We start from the raw sequence: 22,190 nt of genomic DNA on the forward strand, positions 1-22,190 counted from the left end.
ATAAGTACGTACATTATAAAGATTTTTTCTGAATTCCTTAAAAATTATGTTGAATTTTAAAGAGGAACCGAATTTATTTAATTCCGTGTGTTAGAAATTTATGAATTTATAACAACACTATCGGAGTCTTTCTTACAAATATATCTCCGAGTATTTTGCCCTTGCGTTTTAAGTTGATTTTTCTTTTGTATCTCTCTCTCCAACGATTAACTCCTGATGAGTTTATTGGTGAAAGGAGCCCCTCAAAGTTTTTTCTTACATTATTTTCAAAGCGATATATATATATATATATATATATATATATATATATATATATATATATATATATCTATATCTACATTCGTGTATCGTCTAGTGGTATAAAATGTTCTTCTAATGAATGTGTTTATACAGAGTGTATATACGTGTCACAGTTATCTATATAACGTGTGTACATACGTTTGTGTATCTATAACCGTTTAACGTTTATCTAGTGTTGTTTGTGTGTGTATGTGCATTTAATTGCAGTTTATGACGAGACAAAAAATATACGCAAATAATGTTACCACATAAAGGAGGAATAAAAACTTTTTGAGGTTTCAACATCTGGCCAATCAGGAACATATCTGGTCCATCTTTAGTTTTGTTTGACAGAAAGCTGCAGTGGAAATTGTTTTCAAGAAATGGCAGATTTATTTTCGGCAACTTTTTTATTCCAGAGTCTTTTTTCGCCTTTTGGAAAGATGCAACGCTGATTCTGACTATCGCAACTTCTGATCCCCCCAAATTTGCAGCCATCACGATCTGAAGACTGTCTCTGTTCCTGTCTGTCGACTCCGACTAACTACACTAATTTTCACATATCTCAAAAAGACCCCTCTTTCTAAATGACGTTCTTAGTATACGTTACTAACATAATGACCTGATCTTTTTACATGTCATTATTCTAAGTTGTCAACTAAATTGTTATGATACTATTTTATAGTTACATTTCTTAAATTAATGTAAATAAATATTTATTCTGAATATTTTGGATTGTTCAAAAACATATTTTAGATGACTAAACTTATTAGCTTGAATAATTATAATAATAATAATCGACCAGCACACCTTTCAGCATTGACCAGCCAATATCTAACACTTGTAAAACATGAACTAAGATGTAATGTTACGTTGATGAGGCAGGAGTTAGAGAACGGTTGATAGTCTGTTAATCGTATATGAAATGTTGAACTGATATTGATAAAATAAGGGTTTAATTGTTCTGTCATTTTTTATATAGGGCGATTATATTCCAGGAAAGTTTGGCAAAGGTCTTCCTTTTATTATTCTTTCAATCACGGTCTTAGTTGCTGGTCCGCTCGTCATATTATTGCCAGAAACAAAAGGACAATCAATTCCTGACACAATCAAAGAAACAATGTTGATGCAGAGGTAAGTAAACTAGAATAAATCTCTTTCTTGCAATACCTCATTCTCAGGGCTAGATTAAATTCCGCAGTGGCCTTACACATTTACTAGATTGTACGACGCACTATACGTTACTGCTTCACAAACTTGTAGACTTTCTTTTATATAAAGGCTTTACCTACATCGGAGAATCTGATGAATCCTGTTATAAAAAGGGTTAATCACATGTAAGTTATACTTATAACACTCACACACATAAAGTCTCGCTCAATTCTGAAAATATAACTTAATATATATGAAAAATGCATCACGGTCTGACAAGGCCAATATAAATAAAATGTTTATCGGGAGTACAGAAAGTCTCACGTGTAGCACGTATATGCTTGTGCAATTAAGATATCTGGCACGATAATGAGATAACCGTCCAGAGAATGATTTCACATCTTCTCAGGTAAATTCGTTGAAGTCTTGCACAAAGATGTGTCCATCTATTGTAGAGAAGAAAATATTCTGACCGTTGCAAATAACAAATTCTGCAACTGACATATTTAAAATACCCAACGATGGCTGGGCTACAGTCATTAACGACTTGCTTGTACTTTCTGGCTAAACTAACAATTTCTTGAGTAAATTCAACACAATGCTACCAAAACTTCCAACTCCAAAACCTGACATTCTGTTGCCAAAACTTCCAACTGTTGTCAACATTTCCAACTTCACAACTCGACACTCTATTGTCAAATCTTCCAACTCCAAAACTTTACCCGTTTTTTAATTTGACAGAATGCGTCGCTCACGTGATCGTCAAACATAAAACCATACGGGTGTCACCATTGTAGCATTTGTCTTTCTCTTTCCTTTTGTTACATAACCAACTCTTTGAAGCACGTACAGAAACTAGCCAAGTAAGTTACAATTTGCCTTCCATACTTGAAACAACATTCATCCGAAGTGATTGAGCCGACTCAATCCACGCTTGTCACTGCATCGTTCAAGAAGCTTATCAAGTTTAAGGATTTGAAGTTAACGATTGGGTGAGTTCTAGTCACAGGCTGTTCTAACGACTAAACATACTTAGTTTCCACTATATTTGATTTTTTTTACATAGGCATCACCACATTATCAAGGCCAAGGGGCCACTCAAGGATAAGGGTTAAAGAGTGTACTGTAGAAATTGGACAATATAGTAATCATTAGTAATGAAAATTTGGTAAATTTGATAACTTATATGGAACGGCTCATCAAGAACTTATTTACGTTAGACTTGAAGACAACCATATTGTAGTCAGCCGGAAAGCAGGAAAACGGAAGACAATTCCACAGGCGTACAGTTCTAAGAAAGAAGCTTTGTTCATGGAATCTACGTTTAGGTTTAGGCACAGATAAAGAGTGGGGGAATTATTGATAGTGTTTACAGCTAGACGAGTGTTTCTTGTGAAAGTTTGGCGAGGGGGACCATAGATTGAAGCTCAGTCATGAAAATAACGATACATCAGAGACAAACTCGCAACATCTCTTCTGTGAGGTAGAGGTTGCAAGGAACTCTATCAAGGCAGGACAAGTCCTTTCTAGCAGCTCCTGTCCAGATGTGGCAACAGTATTCCATCCTTGGACGTACCTGGCTCTTATATAGATAGAAAATAGCATCAGCAGTGAGATATCTACCGGATCTATAGAAAGATCCCACTATTTTTCCAGCGGACTTGGCAACAGTTTTGATGTACGTGTTCCATTTAAGATCAGGAGTAATGGTCAAGCCCAGAGGCTAGTCAAAACTTGAGGCCTCCTGAAGACGAGAGCCATTCATTTCAATTGATGACAGATGTGGATCAGAATGTTGATGATGTAAAGAGAGAAGCTTGGTTTTAGATGCATTAAAAGTAACCAGCCACTCCTTACCCCATTGTACTACGTGCTCAAGATCAGAGGAGAGAGAATCGGAGAGAACTTGATCGTTTACTGTCTTAGATGTACTACCATAAATGGCAGTGTCGTCAGCATAAATGTCTACAAATGATGTAAGGATGTGATTTGGAATATCATTAATGTAGATCAGGAAAAGAGTTGGGCCCAGGATGGACCCCTGAGGGACACCGGCATTAATACTGTGAGCTTCTGATTTTTGCCCCTCAACTACTACTCTTATGAACCTATCAGAAAGAAATGATTTAATAATTGAGAAGACATTTCCAACTATACCATAGTTAGAGATCTTATGAAGTAAACCTTTATGCCATACCCTATCAAAGGCCTTTGATATGTCAAGAGCAATTGCCCTAGAAAGGTTGCCTCAGTCGAGAGATTCGCTAATCCTATGAGATATATACAGAATTGTTATCGGCCAGAGTTTTCTTATTCATCTCTGTATTGAATGTGAATCAATTGCTTCGTAGCTGAATTCTCCTGGTTGATGGATAAAATTATGACTAAGTAAGCGTTGACGTCTCGTGAGGACAACTTATCGGAGTATATTATTCTTTCAGGGCAAAAATACTGTGTTGCTTTAGAGGAAGTGCTTCCATTGGACACGGGGATACGAGCATGCATTATGATAAAACGTTTCCAATCACCTAGCGTCTTCAACTCTGATTGGTCTGACATTACTGCCACTAGGTATGATCATTCGCACAAGCACTTGGTTCATCATTACTTTTGTGCTGCGCTTGATTTCAAATCTAAGTGCAGCGAGTATCTCTGCTTTCGATGTACTTATTTTAATCCCAATCTGCGATACAGCAAAGTGATATTCATTCATAAGTGACTAAGCATCAGCTAAATTTTTAAAGGGAGTAAAGCGATACCAACTGGATAATCTATGATATTAACGACAAAACTGTATCTAACAGTGGCACTGGGAATCTCTTTTTAGACATTCAAAGTAACGCAGACGAGGGCGCATTAAAAAAGAATTCTTTTAGAACTGCCCGCCTGTCGAACACTGTTTTGCTGAATTGTCATGTTGAGTAGTAGTGTTCTTTAAGTAGATGTAGAAGCTGAGGCGGAATAATATCTGCTTAAATAATGTTCCAGATGGATAAAGTAACGAAATCCATGAAGCTGGAAGCACCAACGATATTCGAGGATTCCTTTGAAAGTGCAGTTTTGATCGCTTTATTCACTACGGTGACGAATCCCACATTGGTTTAGCCTCGTTATGGAGTCGCGCTCTGATTGGGATAATTTTAAAAGAGTCAAAGTCACGTGTCAATCAGGCTGAGACCGCAGTAGTTGCTCCATCAGCGCTTATTACCTTTTTCAAGAAATAATACTAGTGTTGTATTGCCCTAATCTTGGTGTCATATTTAAGTTGTAATGAGGGGTAGAGTTTTTATTTTGCGTGTCAATGTTCACTTTTACGACATATCAGCCCTTTTGTGGGGTTTATAAAAACGAACCAGTACGTACTTTTTATATCCTTTTTCATACCTTGAGTGGTTTGTGTCCTGACATTCAGCGCACCTGAAACAAAAGTGCTCTCATGCATAGCAGCAGACATAAGTTTCATTTATTTGGGCAATAAGATCTTCATTCAGTTTCCACAGTCGAAGTCGCGTCAATGTTTCTACATTAAGCTTATAAGGGGTTGGGAATTTTGCTTTCAGTTTAATACACCCTGACTGATTGCGATTCCCTGACTAACCGACTAACGGTATAGAAACACATTTGCGCTCTAATTTATTTTAAGGTGTATGTGTGGAGTTGGTAAAACCCCGTTAATCGGTTCACACTCAAAATGCGCTGACCTTCCTCGTGACTCCTTATAGCACGCAGCTGTAATGCGTCGTCAATGAAGGTCACGACGTTTGAAGTTAACTGCATTATTGATACACAAGACAGTCACCCAAACCCGGTTGATAATGCGATAGATAACATGCCTATATGTATTTGCGTTTTATGTATTTTTACTCATTTGATAAAAAAATTTTTTCCAGCTTAGAGGGTGGAAGTTATAACAAATTGGATAAGCGTTAATCATAAGAATAATTGATGGCGGTGTTCGTTGTTGTTTAGTAGATTTAAAGAATAAGATGTTCACTGAGATAAGTGATTGGCTCGCTCTTCTGGTTCAAGATGGTTTCGTTACAACTCAGCTGTCTTTGTGTTAGAACGGAGGAGTCTGTGCCCCCAACAACTGATGCTCGTTTAATGTCTTTTGCCATTTTCGACCGAAATTTATTTCAGTTAATGCAGGTAGAAGGGGTAGCATCTTAGCGAAGTTGTCTGAAGTTGTCGGATTTGTTGCAACGAGTTTATTTATTTCCAACAATTTTAATTGTTTGGCTTCAGATCCTATCTTTATCTTTTCGCTTAGTGTTTCTGAGCATCTCAAACATCACATATTGGAGATGACACTTGACAGTTCGTCAAAGCTCGTATGAGATAGCAATTACACCGAGCCATTTCAAGAGGTTTGAAGGCAACATTCGTTTGTTTAATTTTTCGTTGAGAAATGTACTTTAGAATTGTAGCACGCGACCTGCCGGTCTTGAGATAAACATGTATTTTCGCCTGGCCCAATAATTAATCGGAACCAAATTCGCTAATCGAATTACTCGATAAGTAAAGGCGCTTTATGATCAGCAGTGTTTAACAATAAAGTTGTCGATTTAGTGAAATGTGACACCGTAATGATTAAATAATTAAATGTTTCTGAGGATATTGGACACGCGTGCTGTATACTGTCATTTGATTTGTTGCGGCAAAGTAAACAGGTCTTGTCATAAGCATATTAGTCTCCATTGAGAACCGAACCTCTCAAGAGTATGCCGGTCAAACAGGTCGAAATTGATAATCAGGTAATGGCCGATTCATTGAGATAATCATCCAGAGCGAAAAAAAATCCATGATAACCAGAGTTATCAGTCAAACTATTAACTTACTGGTGATTTTATTTCATTTTACAACCGCCTGTAACAGAAAGTATGATTTCTAAAAAAACAGGCTATGTCTATATAGTACTTGAATAGGGAGTCCATTGTTAATGATTGAGTTTCTACTTACATCAAGGTTTCGGCGCTCAACTAATCAATGATACAGTACTTTCTATGCTTCATGGACATTAGTTAATTTGAAACCTGCATCACTTAGAGATCTTTTTTTTTTTTGCGGACGCCATACCAGAATTCTTCATGTGTTGTAAGAGGAGAATGGAGGAATGTATGGAGTATCTTGGGTATAGTAAACTAAGTAACGTCCTAGGCCGCAATTTTATCACTGTTGGGAAAATAATTTGCTTGCCACAGATTTTCCAGAGGACCAAAGACGGGTAAGTATGAAGCGACTCGTTACCGGATTAAACATCTTCTTAGTTTTAACCAGCGGTCAAATTTGCTGGGTTGCGGGTGTCATGATTTTTTTTTTTTGGGGGGGGGGAGTCGTCCCGACAGCATAGTCTTGGCACTAGTTTTTAATCCTAAGCAACATCACCAGGTAAGAAAGAATTGTATTTTAGAGAATGTACATGCATGTTATAGCAGTCTGACGATTTAAATATAGAAATATAATAGCGCCCATGATTTTTAAACTATGTATTCTACACTTTTATTTCTATTTTCACAATCGTCAAGAAATTAACGTCTTTTTTTGCTAGTACAACAACCATGGATATTTTAATCATTTTGTTTTTAAAAGTTACATAAACAACACCTTCATCGTTGTTTTTATTGTTGTTTCAAACTAGTCCAAAAATTATCATCTGCGATGGGAATTTAACATTCAGTAATAGTGTTGTGGGGTACAAATCACCTCTATTTGAAAATTAAGTGGAATCAACCAGTCCTATAAATACCACTGGTTTCAGAGACTAGATGGAGACATTCATACCATGTTTAACCTCATGCTAGGAACACGTACCTCTGATGCCACTTTAGTGGCTCCAGTATTCTTTATGATAAATACATATTATATTTATACACTTTACACTACTTGTGGTGTCTTTCATTTGTGACCCATAGCACGGGTTTACAACAATTGACTGAGGAGGAGGATTCAAGAACTTCTCGGATCAATATACAACAATTGTTTACAACAACTGGATTGCGAATATTCAGACAAGGAGTCACTCTAAAAAAGCAGTCATTGGAAAACAACACTTAACGACCAAAAGGATTCAAGAAAAAAAAACACGCGGCAATTCGAAATAATGTTCTCCTATACCCGTGAGAAATTCGAAACTTGAAAATAATTCATTTTGCAAAAGTTCGTTGAAGAACGGGAAAACACTACTTGTCATCGTTTGGGGGGGGGAAACAACATTCGATCGTAAAAATACACAAACACGGGATACAAAAGACTTCGAAAAAGGACAACACTTTTGCTGAAAAAGAATTTTACAAAGACGTCGTCAAAAGCTATATCTTGCTGTTGAAAAAGCTTCAACAAGCGTAACTACGAGTAAAAACAGAACTCATAAACAATTGCATTGAGAATTGCTACTAATAAATCAACGATGCAAAGATTTTAGTAAATAAAAACAACGTTCATCTCTATAAGTACAAGTAATGTGTAAAAAAAATTGGCGTTCTAAAAAGCATGTCTCGCTAATACTTCTTATGGTTAAAATGCATTAACATTGGGGAAAAAACTCACGCAAATACAGCAAGTAAATGACAGCATATTTTATTTTATTGGCTAAAGCGAGTATTAGCGCAATTAAAAATACGTCGGATTTGAATCCGGTTAAAACAAACCGTCGAAGAAGAAGAAAAAACACGATTTCGCTAAGCACGACAAATAAAGTGTTTGCGAGAAAATATGATATTCTCTTCGTACAGAAATCGAAAAGTATAGCGAATATTAAACAAATACTGTAAACTCTCTTTCACAGATAAATAACTAATTATTTTTAAGGAAAAAAGATAAAAAAAAATGTGTAGGATCAACAAGGAATTGAACCCAGTACCTACACGTTACGAAAATTAAAAAAGCAAGGCAAACTCAATCCACTACTTTCTGTATAAAACGCAAAAGTTGAAATTTTCCCAGGAAAATTTCTACTATTAGAAAAAAATAAATGAATGGAATATTCGTTAAATAACCAGGTACGAATTTTGTAAAGGTTTTTAATCTGTAGTGTTGGCAATATAGGAAAAGTAAATCAATGAATTGTGCTGTTTCTGAAAAAAAATGATTTTGTCATAGTAAGTAATTCTAAATCTTCCCCCAAAAAAGAAAATGGATGATTTTTCAAAGCAGATGTTGGAAATGGCTAAATTCTAACAAAGTCAACAATTAGAACTTAAGAGAAAGTTTCGAGATGAACAATTGACAATACAGAAACAAAACGACGAGAAGCAATTGACAATAAAAAAACAGATGGCTGAGAAGCAGTTAAATTTAATGAACTACTTCGAGGAAAAACAGGAAAGAGAAAGGAAAGAAATGAAAGAACAGATATTGGAATTGAAAAAATCACATTTAAACAACTAAACTAGTCAGATAAAAATGGATTTGATAACGTAAGTTTTAATGAATAAGGACAGTTGAGAGGAAACCAGCACGACTTTTTTTCTAAAATGCGATCTGATCAGCTATTTTTACATTTCACTATACTCCTCAGGCATATTTCTGAAGATTTGAATACCTTTTCAAGATTAATTGCGGGTCATGGACGGATCAAAAGAAAGTTCATTTATTGCTACGGAAGTTGGGTGCATCCGAACATAACAAATTCGTGGACTTTATTTTACCAAGAAAAAAACAACAAATTTTCGTTTGACGAGGCTATCAAACTGTAAACAAGAGTTATACTGTTGAAAGACAAGGCTTTTCCATAAAAAGATTAAAGTGTATTAATCTTAAACATAGCAGAGTAAAGACTATACGACTTTTGCGTCTATAGTTAATAAGTATTGTGACGGTTTCAAGTTATTGTCATTGACTGTGGACAATTTCAAATGCCTAACATTCACACAAGGTTTGATAGCCACAAAAGACGCTGATATAAGACGTCGTGCTCTAAATAAATTAATAGTAGAACCTGATTTGACGCTTCAGAAACTAACTGAAGATTGTCAACGGTTCGTTGGAGTGAAGAAATATTTCCGAAACATAGAGGAAGTAGGCATCGCTCACGTTAAAAAGATACGCTCCAAAAATAAAGAACACCCGCCCGCCAACAATTACCAACCAAAAAGATAAAAGAACACTTAACACAATTATCAGGATAGACAGAATCCTAGGAACCCTTGTAGCAAATGTGGAGGACCTCATGAGTACAATGCATGTCAGTACCAAAGGAAAATAACGTGTGTCCTATGCTAGCGAGCAGAGCACAAGGCCTCATATTGCAGAGCACAAGTAGCAAAAAAGAGCTACCTAAAAACTGGAAAAATAAACCCTTCACCAACAAAGAACATACGGAAATATGTTACGGTGAGAATCAGAAATAGAGGAGTGAAACTGCAACTCGATTCAGCATCGGATTTATCGACTAAAGATTTTCACACATGGAAGAGAATATGAAAGTGTAACCTAATTGACCTAAAGGAGCGTTTTGCTCCCCATTCGGGAGGTTCAGAATTGGCAGGGAACTGAAGGAGAGCGCATAACTATACTAAGATTACTTTCATAGATCCTGGGCGACAGCGGATATCTCAAGACTTTAAATTGATATATATTTTAATTCATTGTCAATATATATATATATATATATATATACATATATATATACATATATATATATATATATATATATATTTACATGGAGGTCACCACTTATAAAAGTCCGGAGGCCACTCAGGGATAAGGGTTATTGCGTGTACAGTAATCAATGAGATAGTATTGCAGTAATCATTAGTATTGGGGATTTTATAGAGTGTCTTACTTAAGGGGGCGGTTTGTTAGGAATTCGTTTATGTTGGACTTGAAGACATTCAAGTTGTAGTCAGGTGGGAAACAGGCAAACGGAAGAGAGTTCCACAGTCGTGAACTTTTGAGAAAGAAGCTCTGCCCATGGAATCTACGTTTGGATTTAGGCATAGATAAAGAGTGGGGAAAATTATTGACAGTAGTTTCAGCCAGGTGGGTATTTCTCGTGAAAGATTGGCGAGGGGGACCAAAGATTGGAGCAGAGACGAACACTTGCCATGGAAATAACGATAAAACAAAGACAGGCTCGCAACGTCTCTTCTGCTGGAGAGGGGCGGCATGGAAGAGAAAAGGGCATCCCCCATTAAGCTGCGAAGTCTATTTTGTACTCTGTCAAGGCAGGATAGGCTGTTTTTAGCAGCTCCTGCCCAGATGTGGCAGCAATACCCCATCCTTGGACTTACTTGGCTTTTATACAGATAGAGAATTGCATCAGTAGTGAGATATCTTCTGGAGCGATAGAAGGATCCCACTATTTTCCCAGCGTCTTGGCAACAGACCTTATGTACATGTTCCATTTCAGATCAGGAGTAAATATCAAACCCAGAAGCTTGTCAAAACATGGAGCCTACCCAAGACGAGAGCCATCCATTTCAATTGATGTCAGATGGGGATCAGAGTATTGATGATGTAAAGATAGAAGCTTGGGTTTAGATGCATTAAAAGTGACAAGCCACCTCTTCTCCCACTTTACCACGCGCTCAAGACGATCAGATGTCTTTGCTTGACGTCCCAAGAGAGGTGGGCCACAAAAGTCCACGATGACAAAGACGAATAAAGTCGCGAGATCGGTAGCTGGTGAAAAAATACATTTTAAGGAGAGGTAGTTGTTAATGGCTCACTAAAAGGAACGACAAAAAGTTAAATGAGTTCGTTCTAAGGAAGGCAACAAATTTATTCGGGACTGATTTGATTAAAAAATTTGAATTATGGGACTCACCAATGAGTGACTTTTGTCACAAAGTGGAAAACCTAACAGCCGAAGCCGACAAACTAAAAAAAACATCTCAAAAAATCTTTCCCAAGTGTTTTTTTTTCTGAAAAGCTTGGATGCTGCACAAAAATAAAAGCGAGATTCGAATTGTTGGATGAATCAAACCCAATATTCAAAAAAGCCACGGAACGTACCGTTCGCTTCGAGGAAAGAAAAAGAAGAATTGGAAAGACCATTTAACATTGTGATTTTGACGTCTATTAACAATAGGAGAGGGCAGTCCCCACCGTATACGTTAAAAGAAATCTAAAGCGATTAGAGTATGCGCGGATTTCTCTACCGTATTGAATGTAGCGCTTAAGGACCGTCACTATCCGTTACCAAACCCAGACGAAGTATTCGCTAAGTTAAATGGCAGAAAAATATTTTTTCAGATTAGACTTAAGCGAGACATACCTACAAATATCATTAGGGAAGATAGCTCCAAACTTCTGTACATCGCAACGCACAAAGGTCTTTTTAAAATTCAATACATTAGCATTTGGTATAAAAGTATCCCCTGCCATTTTCCAACAGGTAATCGGTACTTTTCTAAGCGGTCTGGATTTCTCAATAAGCTATCTGGACAATATTCTTATGCATAGTTAAAATGTTGAACAACATAGAGATCATGTATTTCAAGTGTTTGTCAGAATAAATGAATACGGCTTCACATTGAAGGAGGCAAAATGCGAAATTCTTTTGGAACCAATTAAATACCTGGGTCATAATAATAGATAAGGACGGGAGGAAAATCGATCCGGATAGGGTCACAGACAATAAAAAACATGCCAGAGCCTCATAATGTAACTACATTTCAGAGTTGTTTTTAGGGCTCTCGACTTATTATCAAAAGTTCATTGAGAACATTCATGAAGTGCGCCCGCCATTAGATGTACTATTAAAAAAAAAAAGGACAAAAATGGAACTAGACGCTTGAGTGCCAATCAGCGTTTAAGAAGTTAAAAAATGTACTAATACCAGATTTATCCCTAAATCATTTCAATCCGTAACAAGAGATTATTGTCACAACCGACGCAAGTTCTTATGGGATCGGGGCATGCATTCTACACAAGATGCCGGATGGGCCCACTAAGCCGATCGCCCATGCGTCGAGAACTTTACTGCCTGCTTAGAAGAATTACCCCCAAATCGAAAAGGAAGCACTAAGGATCATATTCGAATCACAAAAATTCCACCGATTTTTACACGAAATTACAAACTGACTATAAGCCACTTATAAACATCTTTGGCTCTAAAAAAAAGTCTGCTAACTTACACAGCCAACAGACTACAAAGATGTGGGACCGTTCTACTGAATTACGACTTCAGTATGTAATTTCTTACATGTGCAAAGTTAGGTCACGCAGATGGATTGTCGCGACTAATCCCGAAATCGGGTAACTGCTGGAAGACGCAGTAATAACAAAGTGAAAATGACTATACACAAATACTATGCAAAAAGATCAAAGAACTACCAGTGAATTTGGAAGATACGAAAAGGGAAGCTGAAGAAGACAGTTTCATCAAAGAAACGAAACAAAAAAATTCAATCAGATGAATCGGCGACAGAAGTTTATTCTATGTGGAATGGGGTACTGTTGTATCGAGAAAGGGTAATAATCCCATCTACACTACAAAAGAAAATTCTAAAGGATTTCCATACGGGTCACCCTAGGGTAACGCGAATGAAGACATTCATACCATATATAACCGCATGCTACGAACACGTCGGTCTATTACCACTTAAGTGGCTCCTGTATTCTTTATGATAGATACATATTATATTCATACACTTTACACTACTTGTGGTTTCTTTCATTTTTTTTTACCTACACCACGAGTCTACAACACATGAAACGATGTAAAATAAATTCTCAGCGCGAGCGATACTAAGAATACAATTACTTGAAAATTTTATGCATTCATGGCTGACACAACAAAATATCATCTTAATACTGATTTTACAATTATTTCATCGAATTCCATCAAAAATGTATCAATCGTATTGCTCGTAATCACAGCTGGCGACTTGAGAAAAACATGTTTTACTTTAACAAAAATTCATTTACTTAACCGATGAAGTCTTCTTTTAATCTCGAGAAAATTTTTTTTTTATAAACTGTTCAACTTAAATCATCAAATTATTTAGAATGTTTCAAATAAGTCTGTTGTATTCTTTTATCAGGTTTGCAACCGAGAAGAAATTTGGAAAACTTACTATAAAAACGGAACCGGAAATGCAGAGTAACCAGTCGGTAGAAAGTTAAACAAGAAAATGAACTTTGCTGCTATTTGATTGAAAGAATACATACCTTGTTTGGAAATAAAGTTTCATCACCATGCAAGACTAATACACACACATATCTATCTATCTATCTATCTATCTATCTATCTATCTATCTATCTATCTATCTATCTATATAATATATATATATATATGTATATATATATATGGCAATTAAGCTACACAGAATATTCAGCGTTTCATCCACGCTAGTATTCGTCAGGCTTATGCGAAGTATTGTGGTTGTCTCGCGTTTTTATGCACACACATTTTATTGAGCTATTAATCAGCTTCCTAGTTTCCTAATCAGCTTACAGGACAAATGCGCAGTTGACCTTAGTTTCTACTCTTCCTTGGTGTGTGCTTTTTAGGCGAGAAGCGTAGATATCTAGTTATCTAACTTATTTTAAACCTAGAACTTCAGAAACCATTTAAAGATTTTGAAGTCTGTCCCTATTGCGGTGCGTAAACCTTCTTTGTGCCGGCAAAAAGAAACAGCGAACGCATTGTTTCTCTTTGGGGAACTTTGAATCTTATCTCCCGCTTTTTTTTCTCCCCTCATTGTGCCAATATTTTAATCGGTTTTAAACAACAATAAATTTAATTTTAGTTTGCCCCCGTACCTTTGGCACATTCAATAATTCCCCATTCGAACTCTTTAAACTTTCGAGGTAATATTATTTTGTTACACTATATATATAAATAACAATTGTCTGATAGCGTGTTCTGTGTTTGCATGTCCAACTCATAATAAAAAATAGAAAAGAGTCCACCATGTATATAGTACTGTTCTAACCGTCAATCCTTTAAAAAATACTTATTTTAATAAGATAATTTTTCTACCATAATGACTTCAAAATTTGATGGGTGATCATACAAAGTCCTCTCTTTCTAAACGATTTTAACATCTGCCCATGCATGAATACAATTCGCTTTTGTTTTTTCTTATGCATTAAAAAAAGTATTAAAAGATTTTTATATATTTTGTTTTGTGCTTTGTATTATTTACTTGGCATTTATTTTATCGGCGGTTAATTAAATTTAAACAAAGAACATGTTTTTCTTATTTCAGATTTCGTTATATTTTTCCTCTCAGCCCTGTTTAACAGAGCATCAATGGAGACACAAAATTCTACAATTGTTTCTTCTTTATCTTTCTTTTCCTATGGCAGGTTAAATAGCTCCGTGTTCAAAGTACATAGCTGTAGGAACTGCATAGTCATAGTGGATGGTGTATGATTTATTTTCAACTGTCTTTGGAGTATATGTGCCCTGGACATCCTGGTGCAATTCCATATCTAACTTTTTACAAATCGTCCAATAGGGATAGTTACACACTCCCTTGTATCGCATTGTGTAGTAGCCATTCCCAACAGAATATGACAGCTGGATGTCCTGTTGCTCACATTCTCTATTTCTATGTGGCAGAACCTGCTCTTGTTGTCGTTGCTGAAATAACTCATCTTTTAATAGCATTAGCCATAAAGCCCTGGGAGCTCATTAGATATTGACCTGTACTAACAAGAGTTTCACGATGCTAATATTCAATTTCTGAAGAAATCATTTATCCTACACCTCAGAGAAGATGCAATCTTGTCAGACATTGATTTCTGCATGTTTTTCTGTACAGTAGTAACACTTTTCGTGTTTTAGTGTTTAGTTTGTTTATGTTTCTTTATGGCTAGTCAACAATATCAAAGCTGTATGTTATCAGAGGCTTTACTTTTAGGTTGGTGCAAAAATAATGTCGTATTTTCGACGTTCTAATATATAAAAAAAAATTATTTTCATAATCTAATCATATCTAATAGTTGGTTAATGGCGGTTCCTTGCTTTTGTAAACTAATTTTCAGTAAATCACCACCGATTTTTGTCTCATCTTGATTTAATGAACGGCATCGTTTCCTTCTATGAAAAGACACTTTTATTTCTCCTACTCCCCAATGTCCCTGATGTCAATATATTTATCAAGCTGTATGTTTTCCGTTTGGATCTTCTTCCTACATCTGATTAAGCATATGACACATTTCTCCAGACCAAACTTCTTTCCAATATTTTTAAGAGTGCATGTACGACCTGCAAGAGTCAACTTTAATCAGCAATTGGATTGACATATAGCTTTAAGTCTTCCATGAAGAGCACTTAGTTCGCTGCTTTGCCTGGGTATTGTTGGCGGTCATGGTTTAGATTTTAGGCACTTAGGCAGTATTTCATTTAGTGAATCTATCAGGCAAAACATAATGTCAGGAATTGTAATTGTTCTATTGGTGTTGCTTGATTACATTGTGGCTAACCACATCTTTATTTGTAAAATCATAATTTCCGTGATTACCGAAGGAATCAAGGTACCGCAGTAGCAGCATGCAAGACACACTATCATATAATTTTTGGTAACCAACCAATTCAAGCTATTCGAAGGTTTCTGTACCTATTCTTATTCAAGAATTAAACTCGATTCTTAGACTTCCGGTTCGTTGGCTGGCGTGGCTCTTGTGGGCCGCGGCGTTCTATGGGCTGTGGAAATAATTATATATAATCTCTCACATTCTGAAAATTTTATAACAAAAATGGCTCGTTAGGTTAGCTCTTCTGTGGGACATCGTCTTGGGGTCAGCTGGTTCGATGACCACGCCCCTTGTCGAGATGAAGTAGGTCTATTCCACAGCTTGGTTTCGTCGCGGTCTGCTTGAGATGTGTTACTTAATAGAATTTCTTGTGTGCAGGGCATTTGCTCAGTTAATAGAGTGTTTGCCTCGGATGCAGGATACTAACGATTCAAATCGCGGGCACGGATATGTCTGAATGAGGGCGGAACTCGAGTCTTACACTTCCGGTTCGTTAGCTGGCGTGGCTCTTGTGGGTTGCGGCGTTCTTTGGCCTGTGGAAATAATTATATATATATATATATATATATATATATATATATATATATATATATATATATAATGCCCTAGATAAGGCATAGGAAACCAGGGTAGTTGTTTTTAAGATATTAAGAGCCTTTGATAAAATCTGGAATAAATCACTTCTCATGAAAATTTAATCATAAGATATTTCTGGATGAATACTTCATCAGATCCTTTCTAAACAAGACGCAATCCAGGTTGTCCACGATAAACATATAATATAACAACATGATACTAATTCGTGTGTTCCACAGTGGTCAATCTTTAAACCATTATGATGTGGATATTCATAAATTACATCCATGATAGAATTTTGTCCGTGATGAGTACAGTTGCTGATGACACCACGTTTTGAACTAAACATGACAGACAAGCGAATGTACATAAATAGCAGGCAATGGCTAAATCTTAGAACACAGCGTTCAGTCTGTCGTAGAATGGGGACTTAAATAGGTGGTAAAATTTAATGCTACTACTATTACGCTTCTGTCCTTTATCAACTATAAAAGAAACACTCTCAAACGTTCGATCGCCATGTGAAAAAAAAAACCCGCATCATCGTTGAAACTCCACGGCTTTACTAATAATACTAATAATAACAGGTAATAAATTAGAACACATTTACAGGTAATAAAATAGAACACATATATTAAGGATATTGCCAAGACTCCTGCTATACTAACAAACGCGTCAATGGTAGCTGTGTAGAGGTATACGTTATACGTATACCTCTACACAGCTACCATTCGCCGATGCCTGGAGGATTGTTGCCACATCTGGGCCAGTGCATTTATCAATAGTCTCTAACTTTTAGATAAAGCCCCAAATAAAAGTCTCGAATTTAATAGGTCCCGCACTATCAGCCAAACGTCTGTCCAATCGAAGCAGTGTTGCATTTCTATGCGTGTTTTACAAGTACTTTACTGGAATGTGTTCTGATGAGCTCATAGCAATTGTGCCCATCGATGCACACCCTTCCGTCTAACTCGACAAACAGCAACATCCCGCCACTTTACTGCTGAGGTTCCTGGATGTGGGAAAGTAGGTACCAGAAAAATGGACGAAAAGCACACAAATATGTTTCTTAAAAAGGCTTGTCATAATTATTATTTTTTTAGTTTATGTTTAAATTGTTATTGTGTTGTAAAGATTAAAGGCCAAAGCTGATTTCTAAAAATAAAAATTATATATTTACGTGTAAAAAAGTACAGTGGTAAATGTTGCAAAACAAACATTTATTTCGAATTTCAAGTTCAAATTAATAAACTTTAAACATCTTATAGAAAAATAATCACATTATTTCAGAAACTATTTCAACGATATATACTAAATTAAAATCTACATACTTATGTCTAATAAAGATTTCGTAATTATCCAAATTATTATTCGTATCAGTTAATACGTGCAATCATTTGTCAACACACAATGCCACTGATTTTTAAGTAATACTCGAATATTATTGATGACGTATGTTTAATCACATATTTCGTTAGAATCAGAACTAAACCATTTGTAAAATGACGTCGTTAAACGTTGACGTTGTAAAATGACGTCGGTAAATATTTTTATACGAAATACATACTGTCTCTAGTTTAAGCAATTATATTACTTGATATATTCTTACATTTTATTATTCGTTAAAAAACCTAAGGCAAATCTTTATTAATCTATACTATTTATAAAATTCTAAATATTTATTTATTTATGTGCGTGTGCCTATATAACTATAAAACTTTCGAACGGATGCACTGAAATTAAAAAATTCTTTTTTCCCTGAAAGGTGTGAGTCTCTAGATTGTCCTTATTTATATATGGTTCGTAACGAACAATGCCGAGCCACACAAAGAATCCCGAAATAAGCGTTTTTGGTCTGTTTCGTAAACTTGTCGAAAAAGTTATCTGCCGATGTCAATAGAATTAAACACTGTCTATATATAGTCGCGGTAACATCTTTCGGCATACGGACAGAACTTGTGACACAATGGATAATGCGTTTGATTACAGATCTGAAGATTTTAGGTTTGAATCCTGGCAAGTTCGCAATAATTTTAACCATCATTTTATCTAACGCTGACTCATTATCTAGTTAGGGTATTTTTGTTTTTTGTTCAGCGATTTTCTGTTGTGCATATGGAAATTTCCCATGCTCCAAGTTTACAGGATGAGCGTTGATAGTAAGACGATGTTAGGTGTACTTGATGTTGAGTGTACTCGGCGTTGTGTGTGTCAACGCGGCGCAGCCGCTAGTGATTAAATAGAATTCAAACTTGAAAGAAAATTATTATTTACTTATGAAAGCTATGAACTTAAATGTTATTTTTTCGCTGTTCTGTCAAACATTCATATTAATCTTTAGTAAAAAAAAAAAAAATCCATTATATTGAATTATATTTTCTGAATTACCCGGGACTACAACTCTTAAAATGTTTTTGTTCACGATAATATATATATATATATATATATATATATATATATATATATATATATATATATATATATATATATATATATATATATATATATATATATATATATATATATATATATATATATATATATATATATATAAATACTCTGATGTTTGCACGTTTATGTGTACAAGGGAAATATTAGTATATTGTATTATAAGTTTTCTCGAAAACTGCTATCGTTAAAATGATAGTAAATAAGTTTTGCAATTAGGGGGAAATATTGATTAAACCATGCTTAATTCAATGATAATATCATTAGTTCGAGAATTTTTATTTTTTAATTTTTAATATGAATTTCATTAATACGGAGGTACTATTATTTTGTAATATTCCAGAATAAATTTCTTACTTTTTGTTGATTTTTAACATCCATGATGATTTATTTTCATTAAAACATCTAAAAGTAAATGTACAGTTTTAATACTATAAAACAATAGCTTTAGTAAAATAATTTTCTTTACGCACAATAATATATTTTAACTAAGATTAAACGCAAAATGTTTAGTTCATAATATATTGCCATCGTTACTTAATAAATACTGAAATTTTAACAAAAAGTTGTTTATTTCCTGGTTTTTGGTAAATTTTTAAGTGAAGGGAAGAGTCAAAATGTTTATCCATTTTCGAGATTGGCCATTCGTTTTGCAATACGGAAACGAAAGGCGTTTACTCATATAGTTTCTTTCCTCTACGTTTCCTGATTACCTAAATATACTGATATGCAAATGCTTAAACATAATATGAACAGATATCCCGCCACTAAACATTTCACAATCCACTGACAGGTACGGACCCAAACAGTAACCTCTAGTGTTAGTATACCATGCTTATAGTTAAAAAGTAAAAAAATGTGAACACGCGCCATGAATGTGGAATACTTATTTAAAGCTAAGTCCATTTTTATTTTTTTAATTTTTTTTTTATTATTATTATTATTATTATTATTATTTTTTTTTTTTTTTTTTTTTTTGCTGATTGAAAAGAATAGATTACATATATCTGGAAAAAATATAACATAGCAAGTAATTTCCTCCTAAAGTTACAAAAAGAAATTTAAGAAAGTTCAATACTTTAAACATGCATTCATTTTAGAGAGACACAGAGATACATAGATATATAGACTGATAGAGAGAAAGAGGAGAGGAGGAGAGAGAAATACATAGAAGGAGAGAGAATTATGAATGTGTGCGTTACAACACTTCTGAAAAATAAAGAAGTGTAAATATGTATAGGAAAAAAAGCGATTACATTATTAAACTATGGCAAGTTAAAGGCAAGGGAAGTAACTCTGAATATTTGTCTCTGAGTTGCTCCCCATTAAACACACACGGGCGTAAATCATTATTGTTATATCGCAAATAAGAGCAATAATTTCAAAGAAATAATATGCATAGAAATGTGATCATTTCCACACACACACACACACACACACACACACACACACACACACACACACACACACACACACACACACACACACACACACACACACACACACACACACATATAATAGTAAGCACAGAGCTGTAAAGTAGAAAGGAATAAATAAATAGATTTAGATAAATAGATAAATAAATAGGATTATAAAAAAAGGAAAAATGCAAAAGAAAACGATCACAGACAATACGCGAGTGAAAAAGAAACAATATTAAAATCCTTCCCATTCTGGACAGAAACTATAAATGTGCGTGTGGAAAGGTGATGTAGCCTATTATTCGGGCAATCAAAGAGAAAGTATTCAGTGAAATGAATAAATAAATTTACACTATGGCTTGAATAATGAAAGAGAAGTTTATTTACGTATTTACATAGAGACAAATAGAGCGTGTTACCGTTCTGGAGAAAGTCTCTGTTTTACAAGGGTCCGGTGAAAACCGGTGACTCGGTTCCTTTTGTAGAATGTTCCGGGTTGGTTACCTCTCTCCACATACCAGAAGGATTATCCAATGCATATATATATATATATATATATATATATATATATATATATATATATATATATATATATATATATATATATATATATATATATATATATATATAAACCTCATTTACTCACATAAATTTAATATACTTAATCGCCATATATATTTTATAAATTACTATATATATATATATATATATATATATATATATATATATATATATATATATATATACATACATACACACCTTTAAAAACGTTATTTAAATACATATGTACAAACACCTTTTCTTCCCTAATCTTATTCATTTTGTTATAATTATTTAAGGAGGGACGGTTTAGGACAATAAACTGAATTACCCAGGATCAGTATTCATATTTTGTATTTTGATTATTATATTTCCTATAACAGGGGCTAAATTGTATATACCTTTTCTTTGCGTGATGGTACTAGTATTTGAAATAAGTGCTGATTCTAGAAGTCTTCTTTTGGCTCTATCTACAAGGAATTTTCGTGGGATCAAAATAAAACGAGTGATCGTGTTCAGAACAATGGCAAAAAAGTTCATTTAGGGAGTTACCATTCCTTATGCCTCTTCTATGTTCATAACGTCTGCATTCTTACGCTGTGTTTCGCCTATGTATGCTTGATTGCAAACGTTACAAAGAATAAAATATATGCCGGCGTTGGATGTGAAGGTTTTGGGAGAGTGTTTGGTGGTTTTTAATGTCTGTTTTATTGTTGAAGTTGTTTGTATCGAATATATACCAAGTCTATTGAGAATGTCGCAGATTTTTGTATTATTAGTGTGGGTAGGAATAAAAAGATATCTGTTTAGTAGGGAGATATCTGTTTAATTTTTCTGTTTGTTTATATTAAAATATTAGAATATATTTTCGTAGCGTTTTTCTTCGCGTTAGAAATGAAATAAGACCGATATTGTAATGTTTTTAAAACGTTCGTAATATGTTGAAATTCTTCATCAAGGTATTGGGCTGCATAATCTAAAAGCACGCAAGAAAAAAATAATGATCATGCCAGTTTTTATTTTATTATTGTGGTGTGAGTAATACTGAATGTAATCATTTTTGTCTGTGGGTTATCTATGTACTTTGAAACTAAGATCGTTTTCTGATCTGATGATAAGAATATCTAGAAAAGCTACAGAGTTGTCTTGTTCGGATTCGTGTGTAAATTTTATGGATGGCTCTACTGAATTTAATTTATTATTGAGTTGTTCTATTTGTGCGTTTATGGGGAGAAAAATAAGGATATCGCCTATGTTTCTGAAAAATGTAGAGTTTTTAGGTAATCTGAATTTGAAAGAGTTGGTCTCTAGAAATTCTAGAAATAAGCACGCTAAGGAGGTTT

General features: G+C 34.7%; 1 protein-coding gene across 1 annotated transcript in view; it reads left to right on the plus strand.

Moving 5' to 3' along the window:
- Nucleotides 1–13,635, plus strand: part of LOC145247273 (organic cation/carnitine transporter 2-like) — an 84,940-nt gene extending 71,305 nt beyond the window's left edge. The window contains exons 10-11 of the mRNA XM_080108878.1: nt 1,262–1,413; nt 13,419–13,635. Of these exons, the coding sequence (XP_079965004.1) occupies nt 1,262–1,413; nt 13,419–13,500 (234 nt within the window). The 3' untranslated portion in view covers nt 13,501–13,635. The remainder of the gene's footprint in view (nt 1–1,261; nt 1,414–13,418) is intronic.
- Nucleotides 13,636–22,190: the final 8,555 nt, after the last annotated feature.

The sequence above is a fragment of the Euprymna scolopes genome, chromosome 25 (assembly GCF_053919585.1).
Source record: "Euprymna scolopes isolate OS-2025 chromosome 25, ASM5391958v1, whole genome shotgun sequence".
NCBI lineage: Eukaryota > Metazoa > Mollusca > Cephalopoda > Sepiida > Sepiolidae > Euprymna > Euprymna scolopes.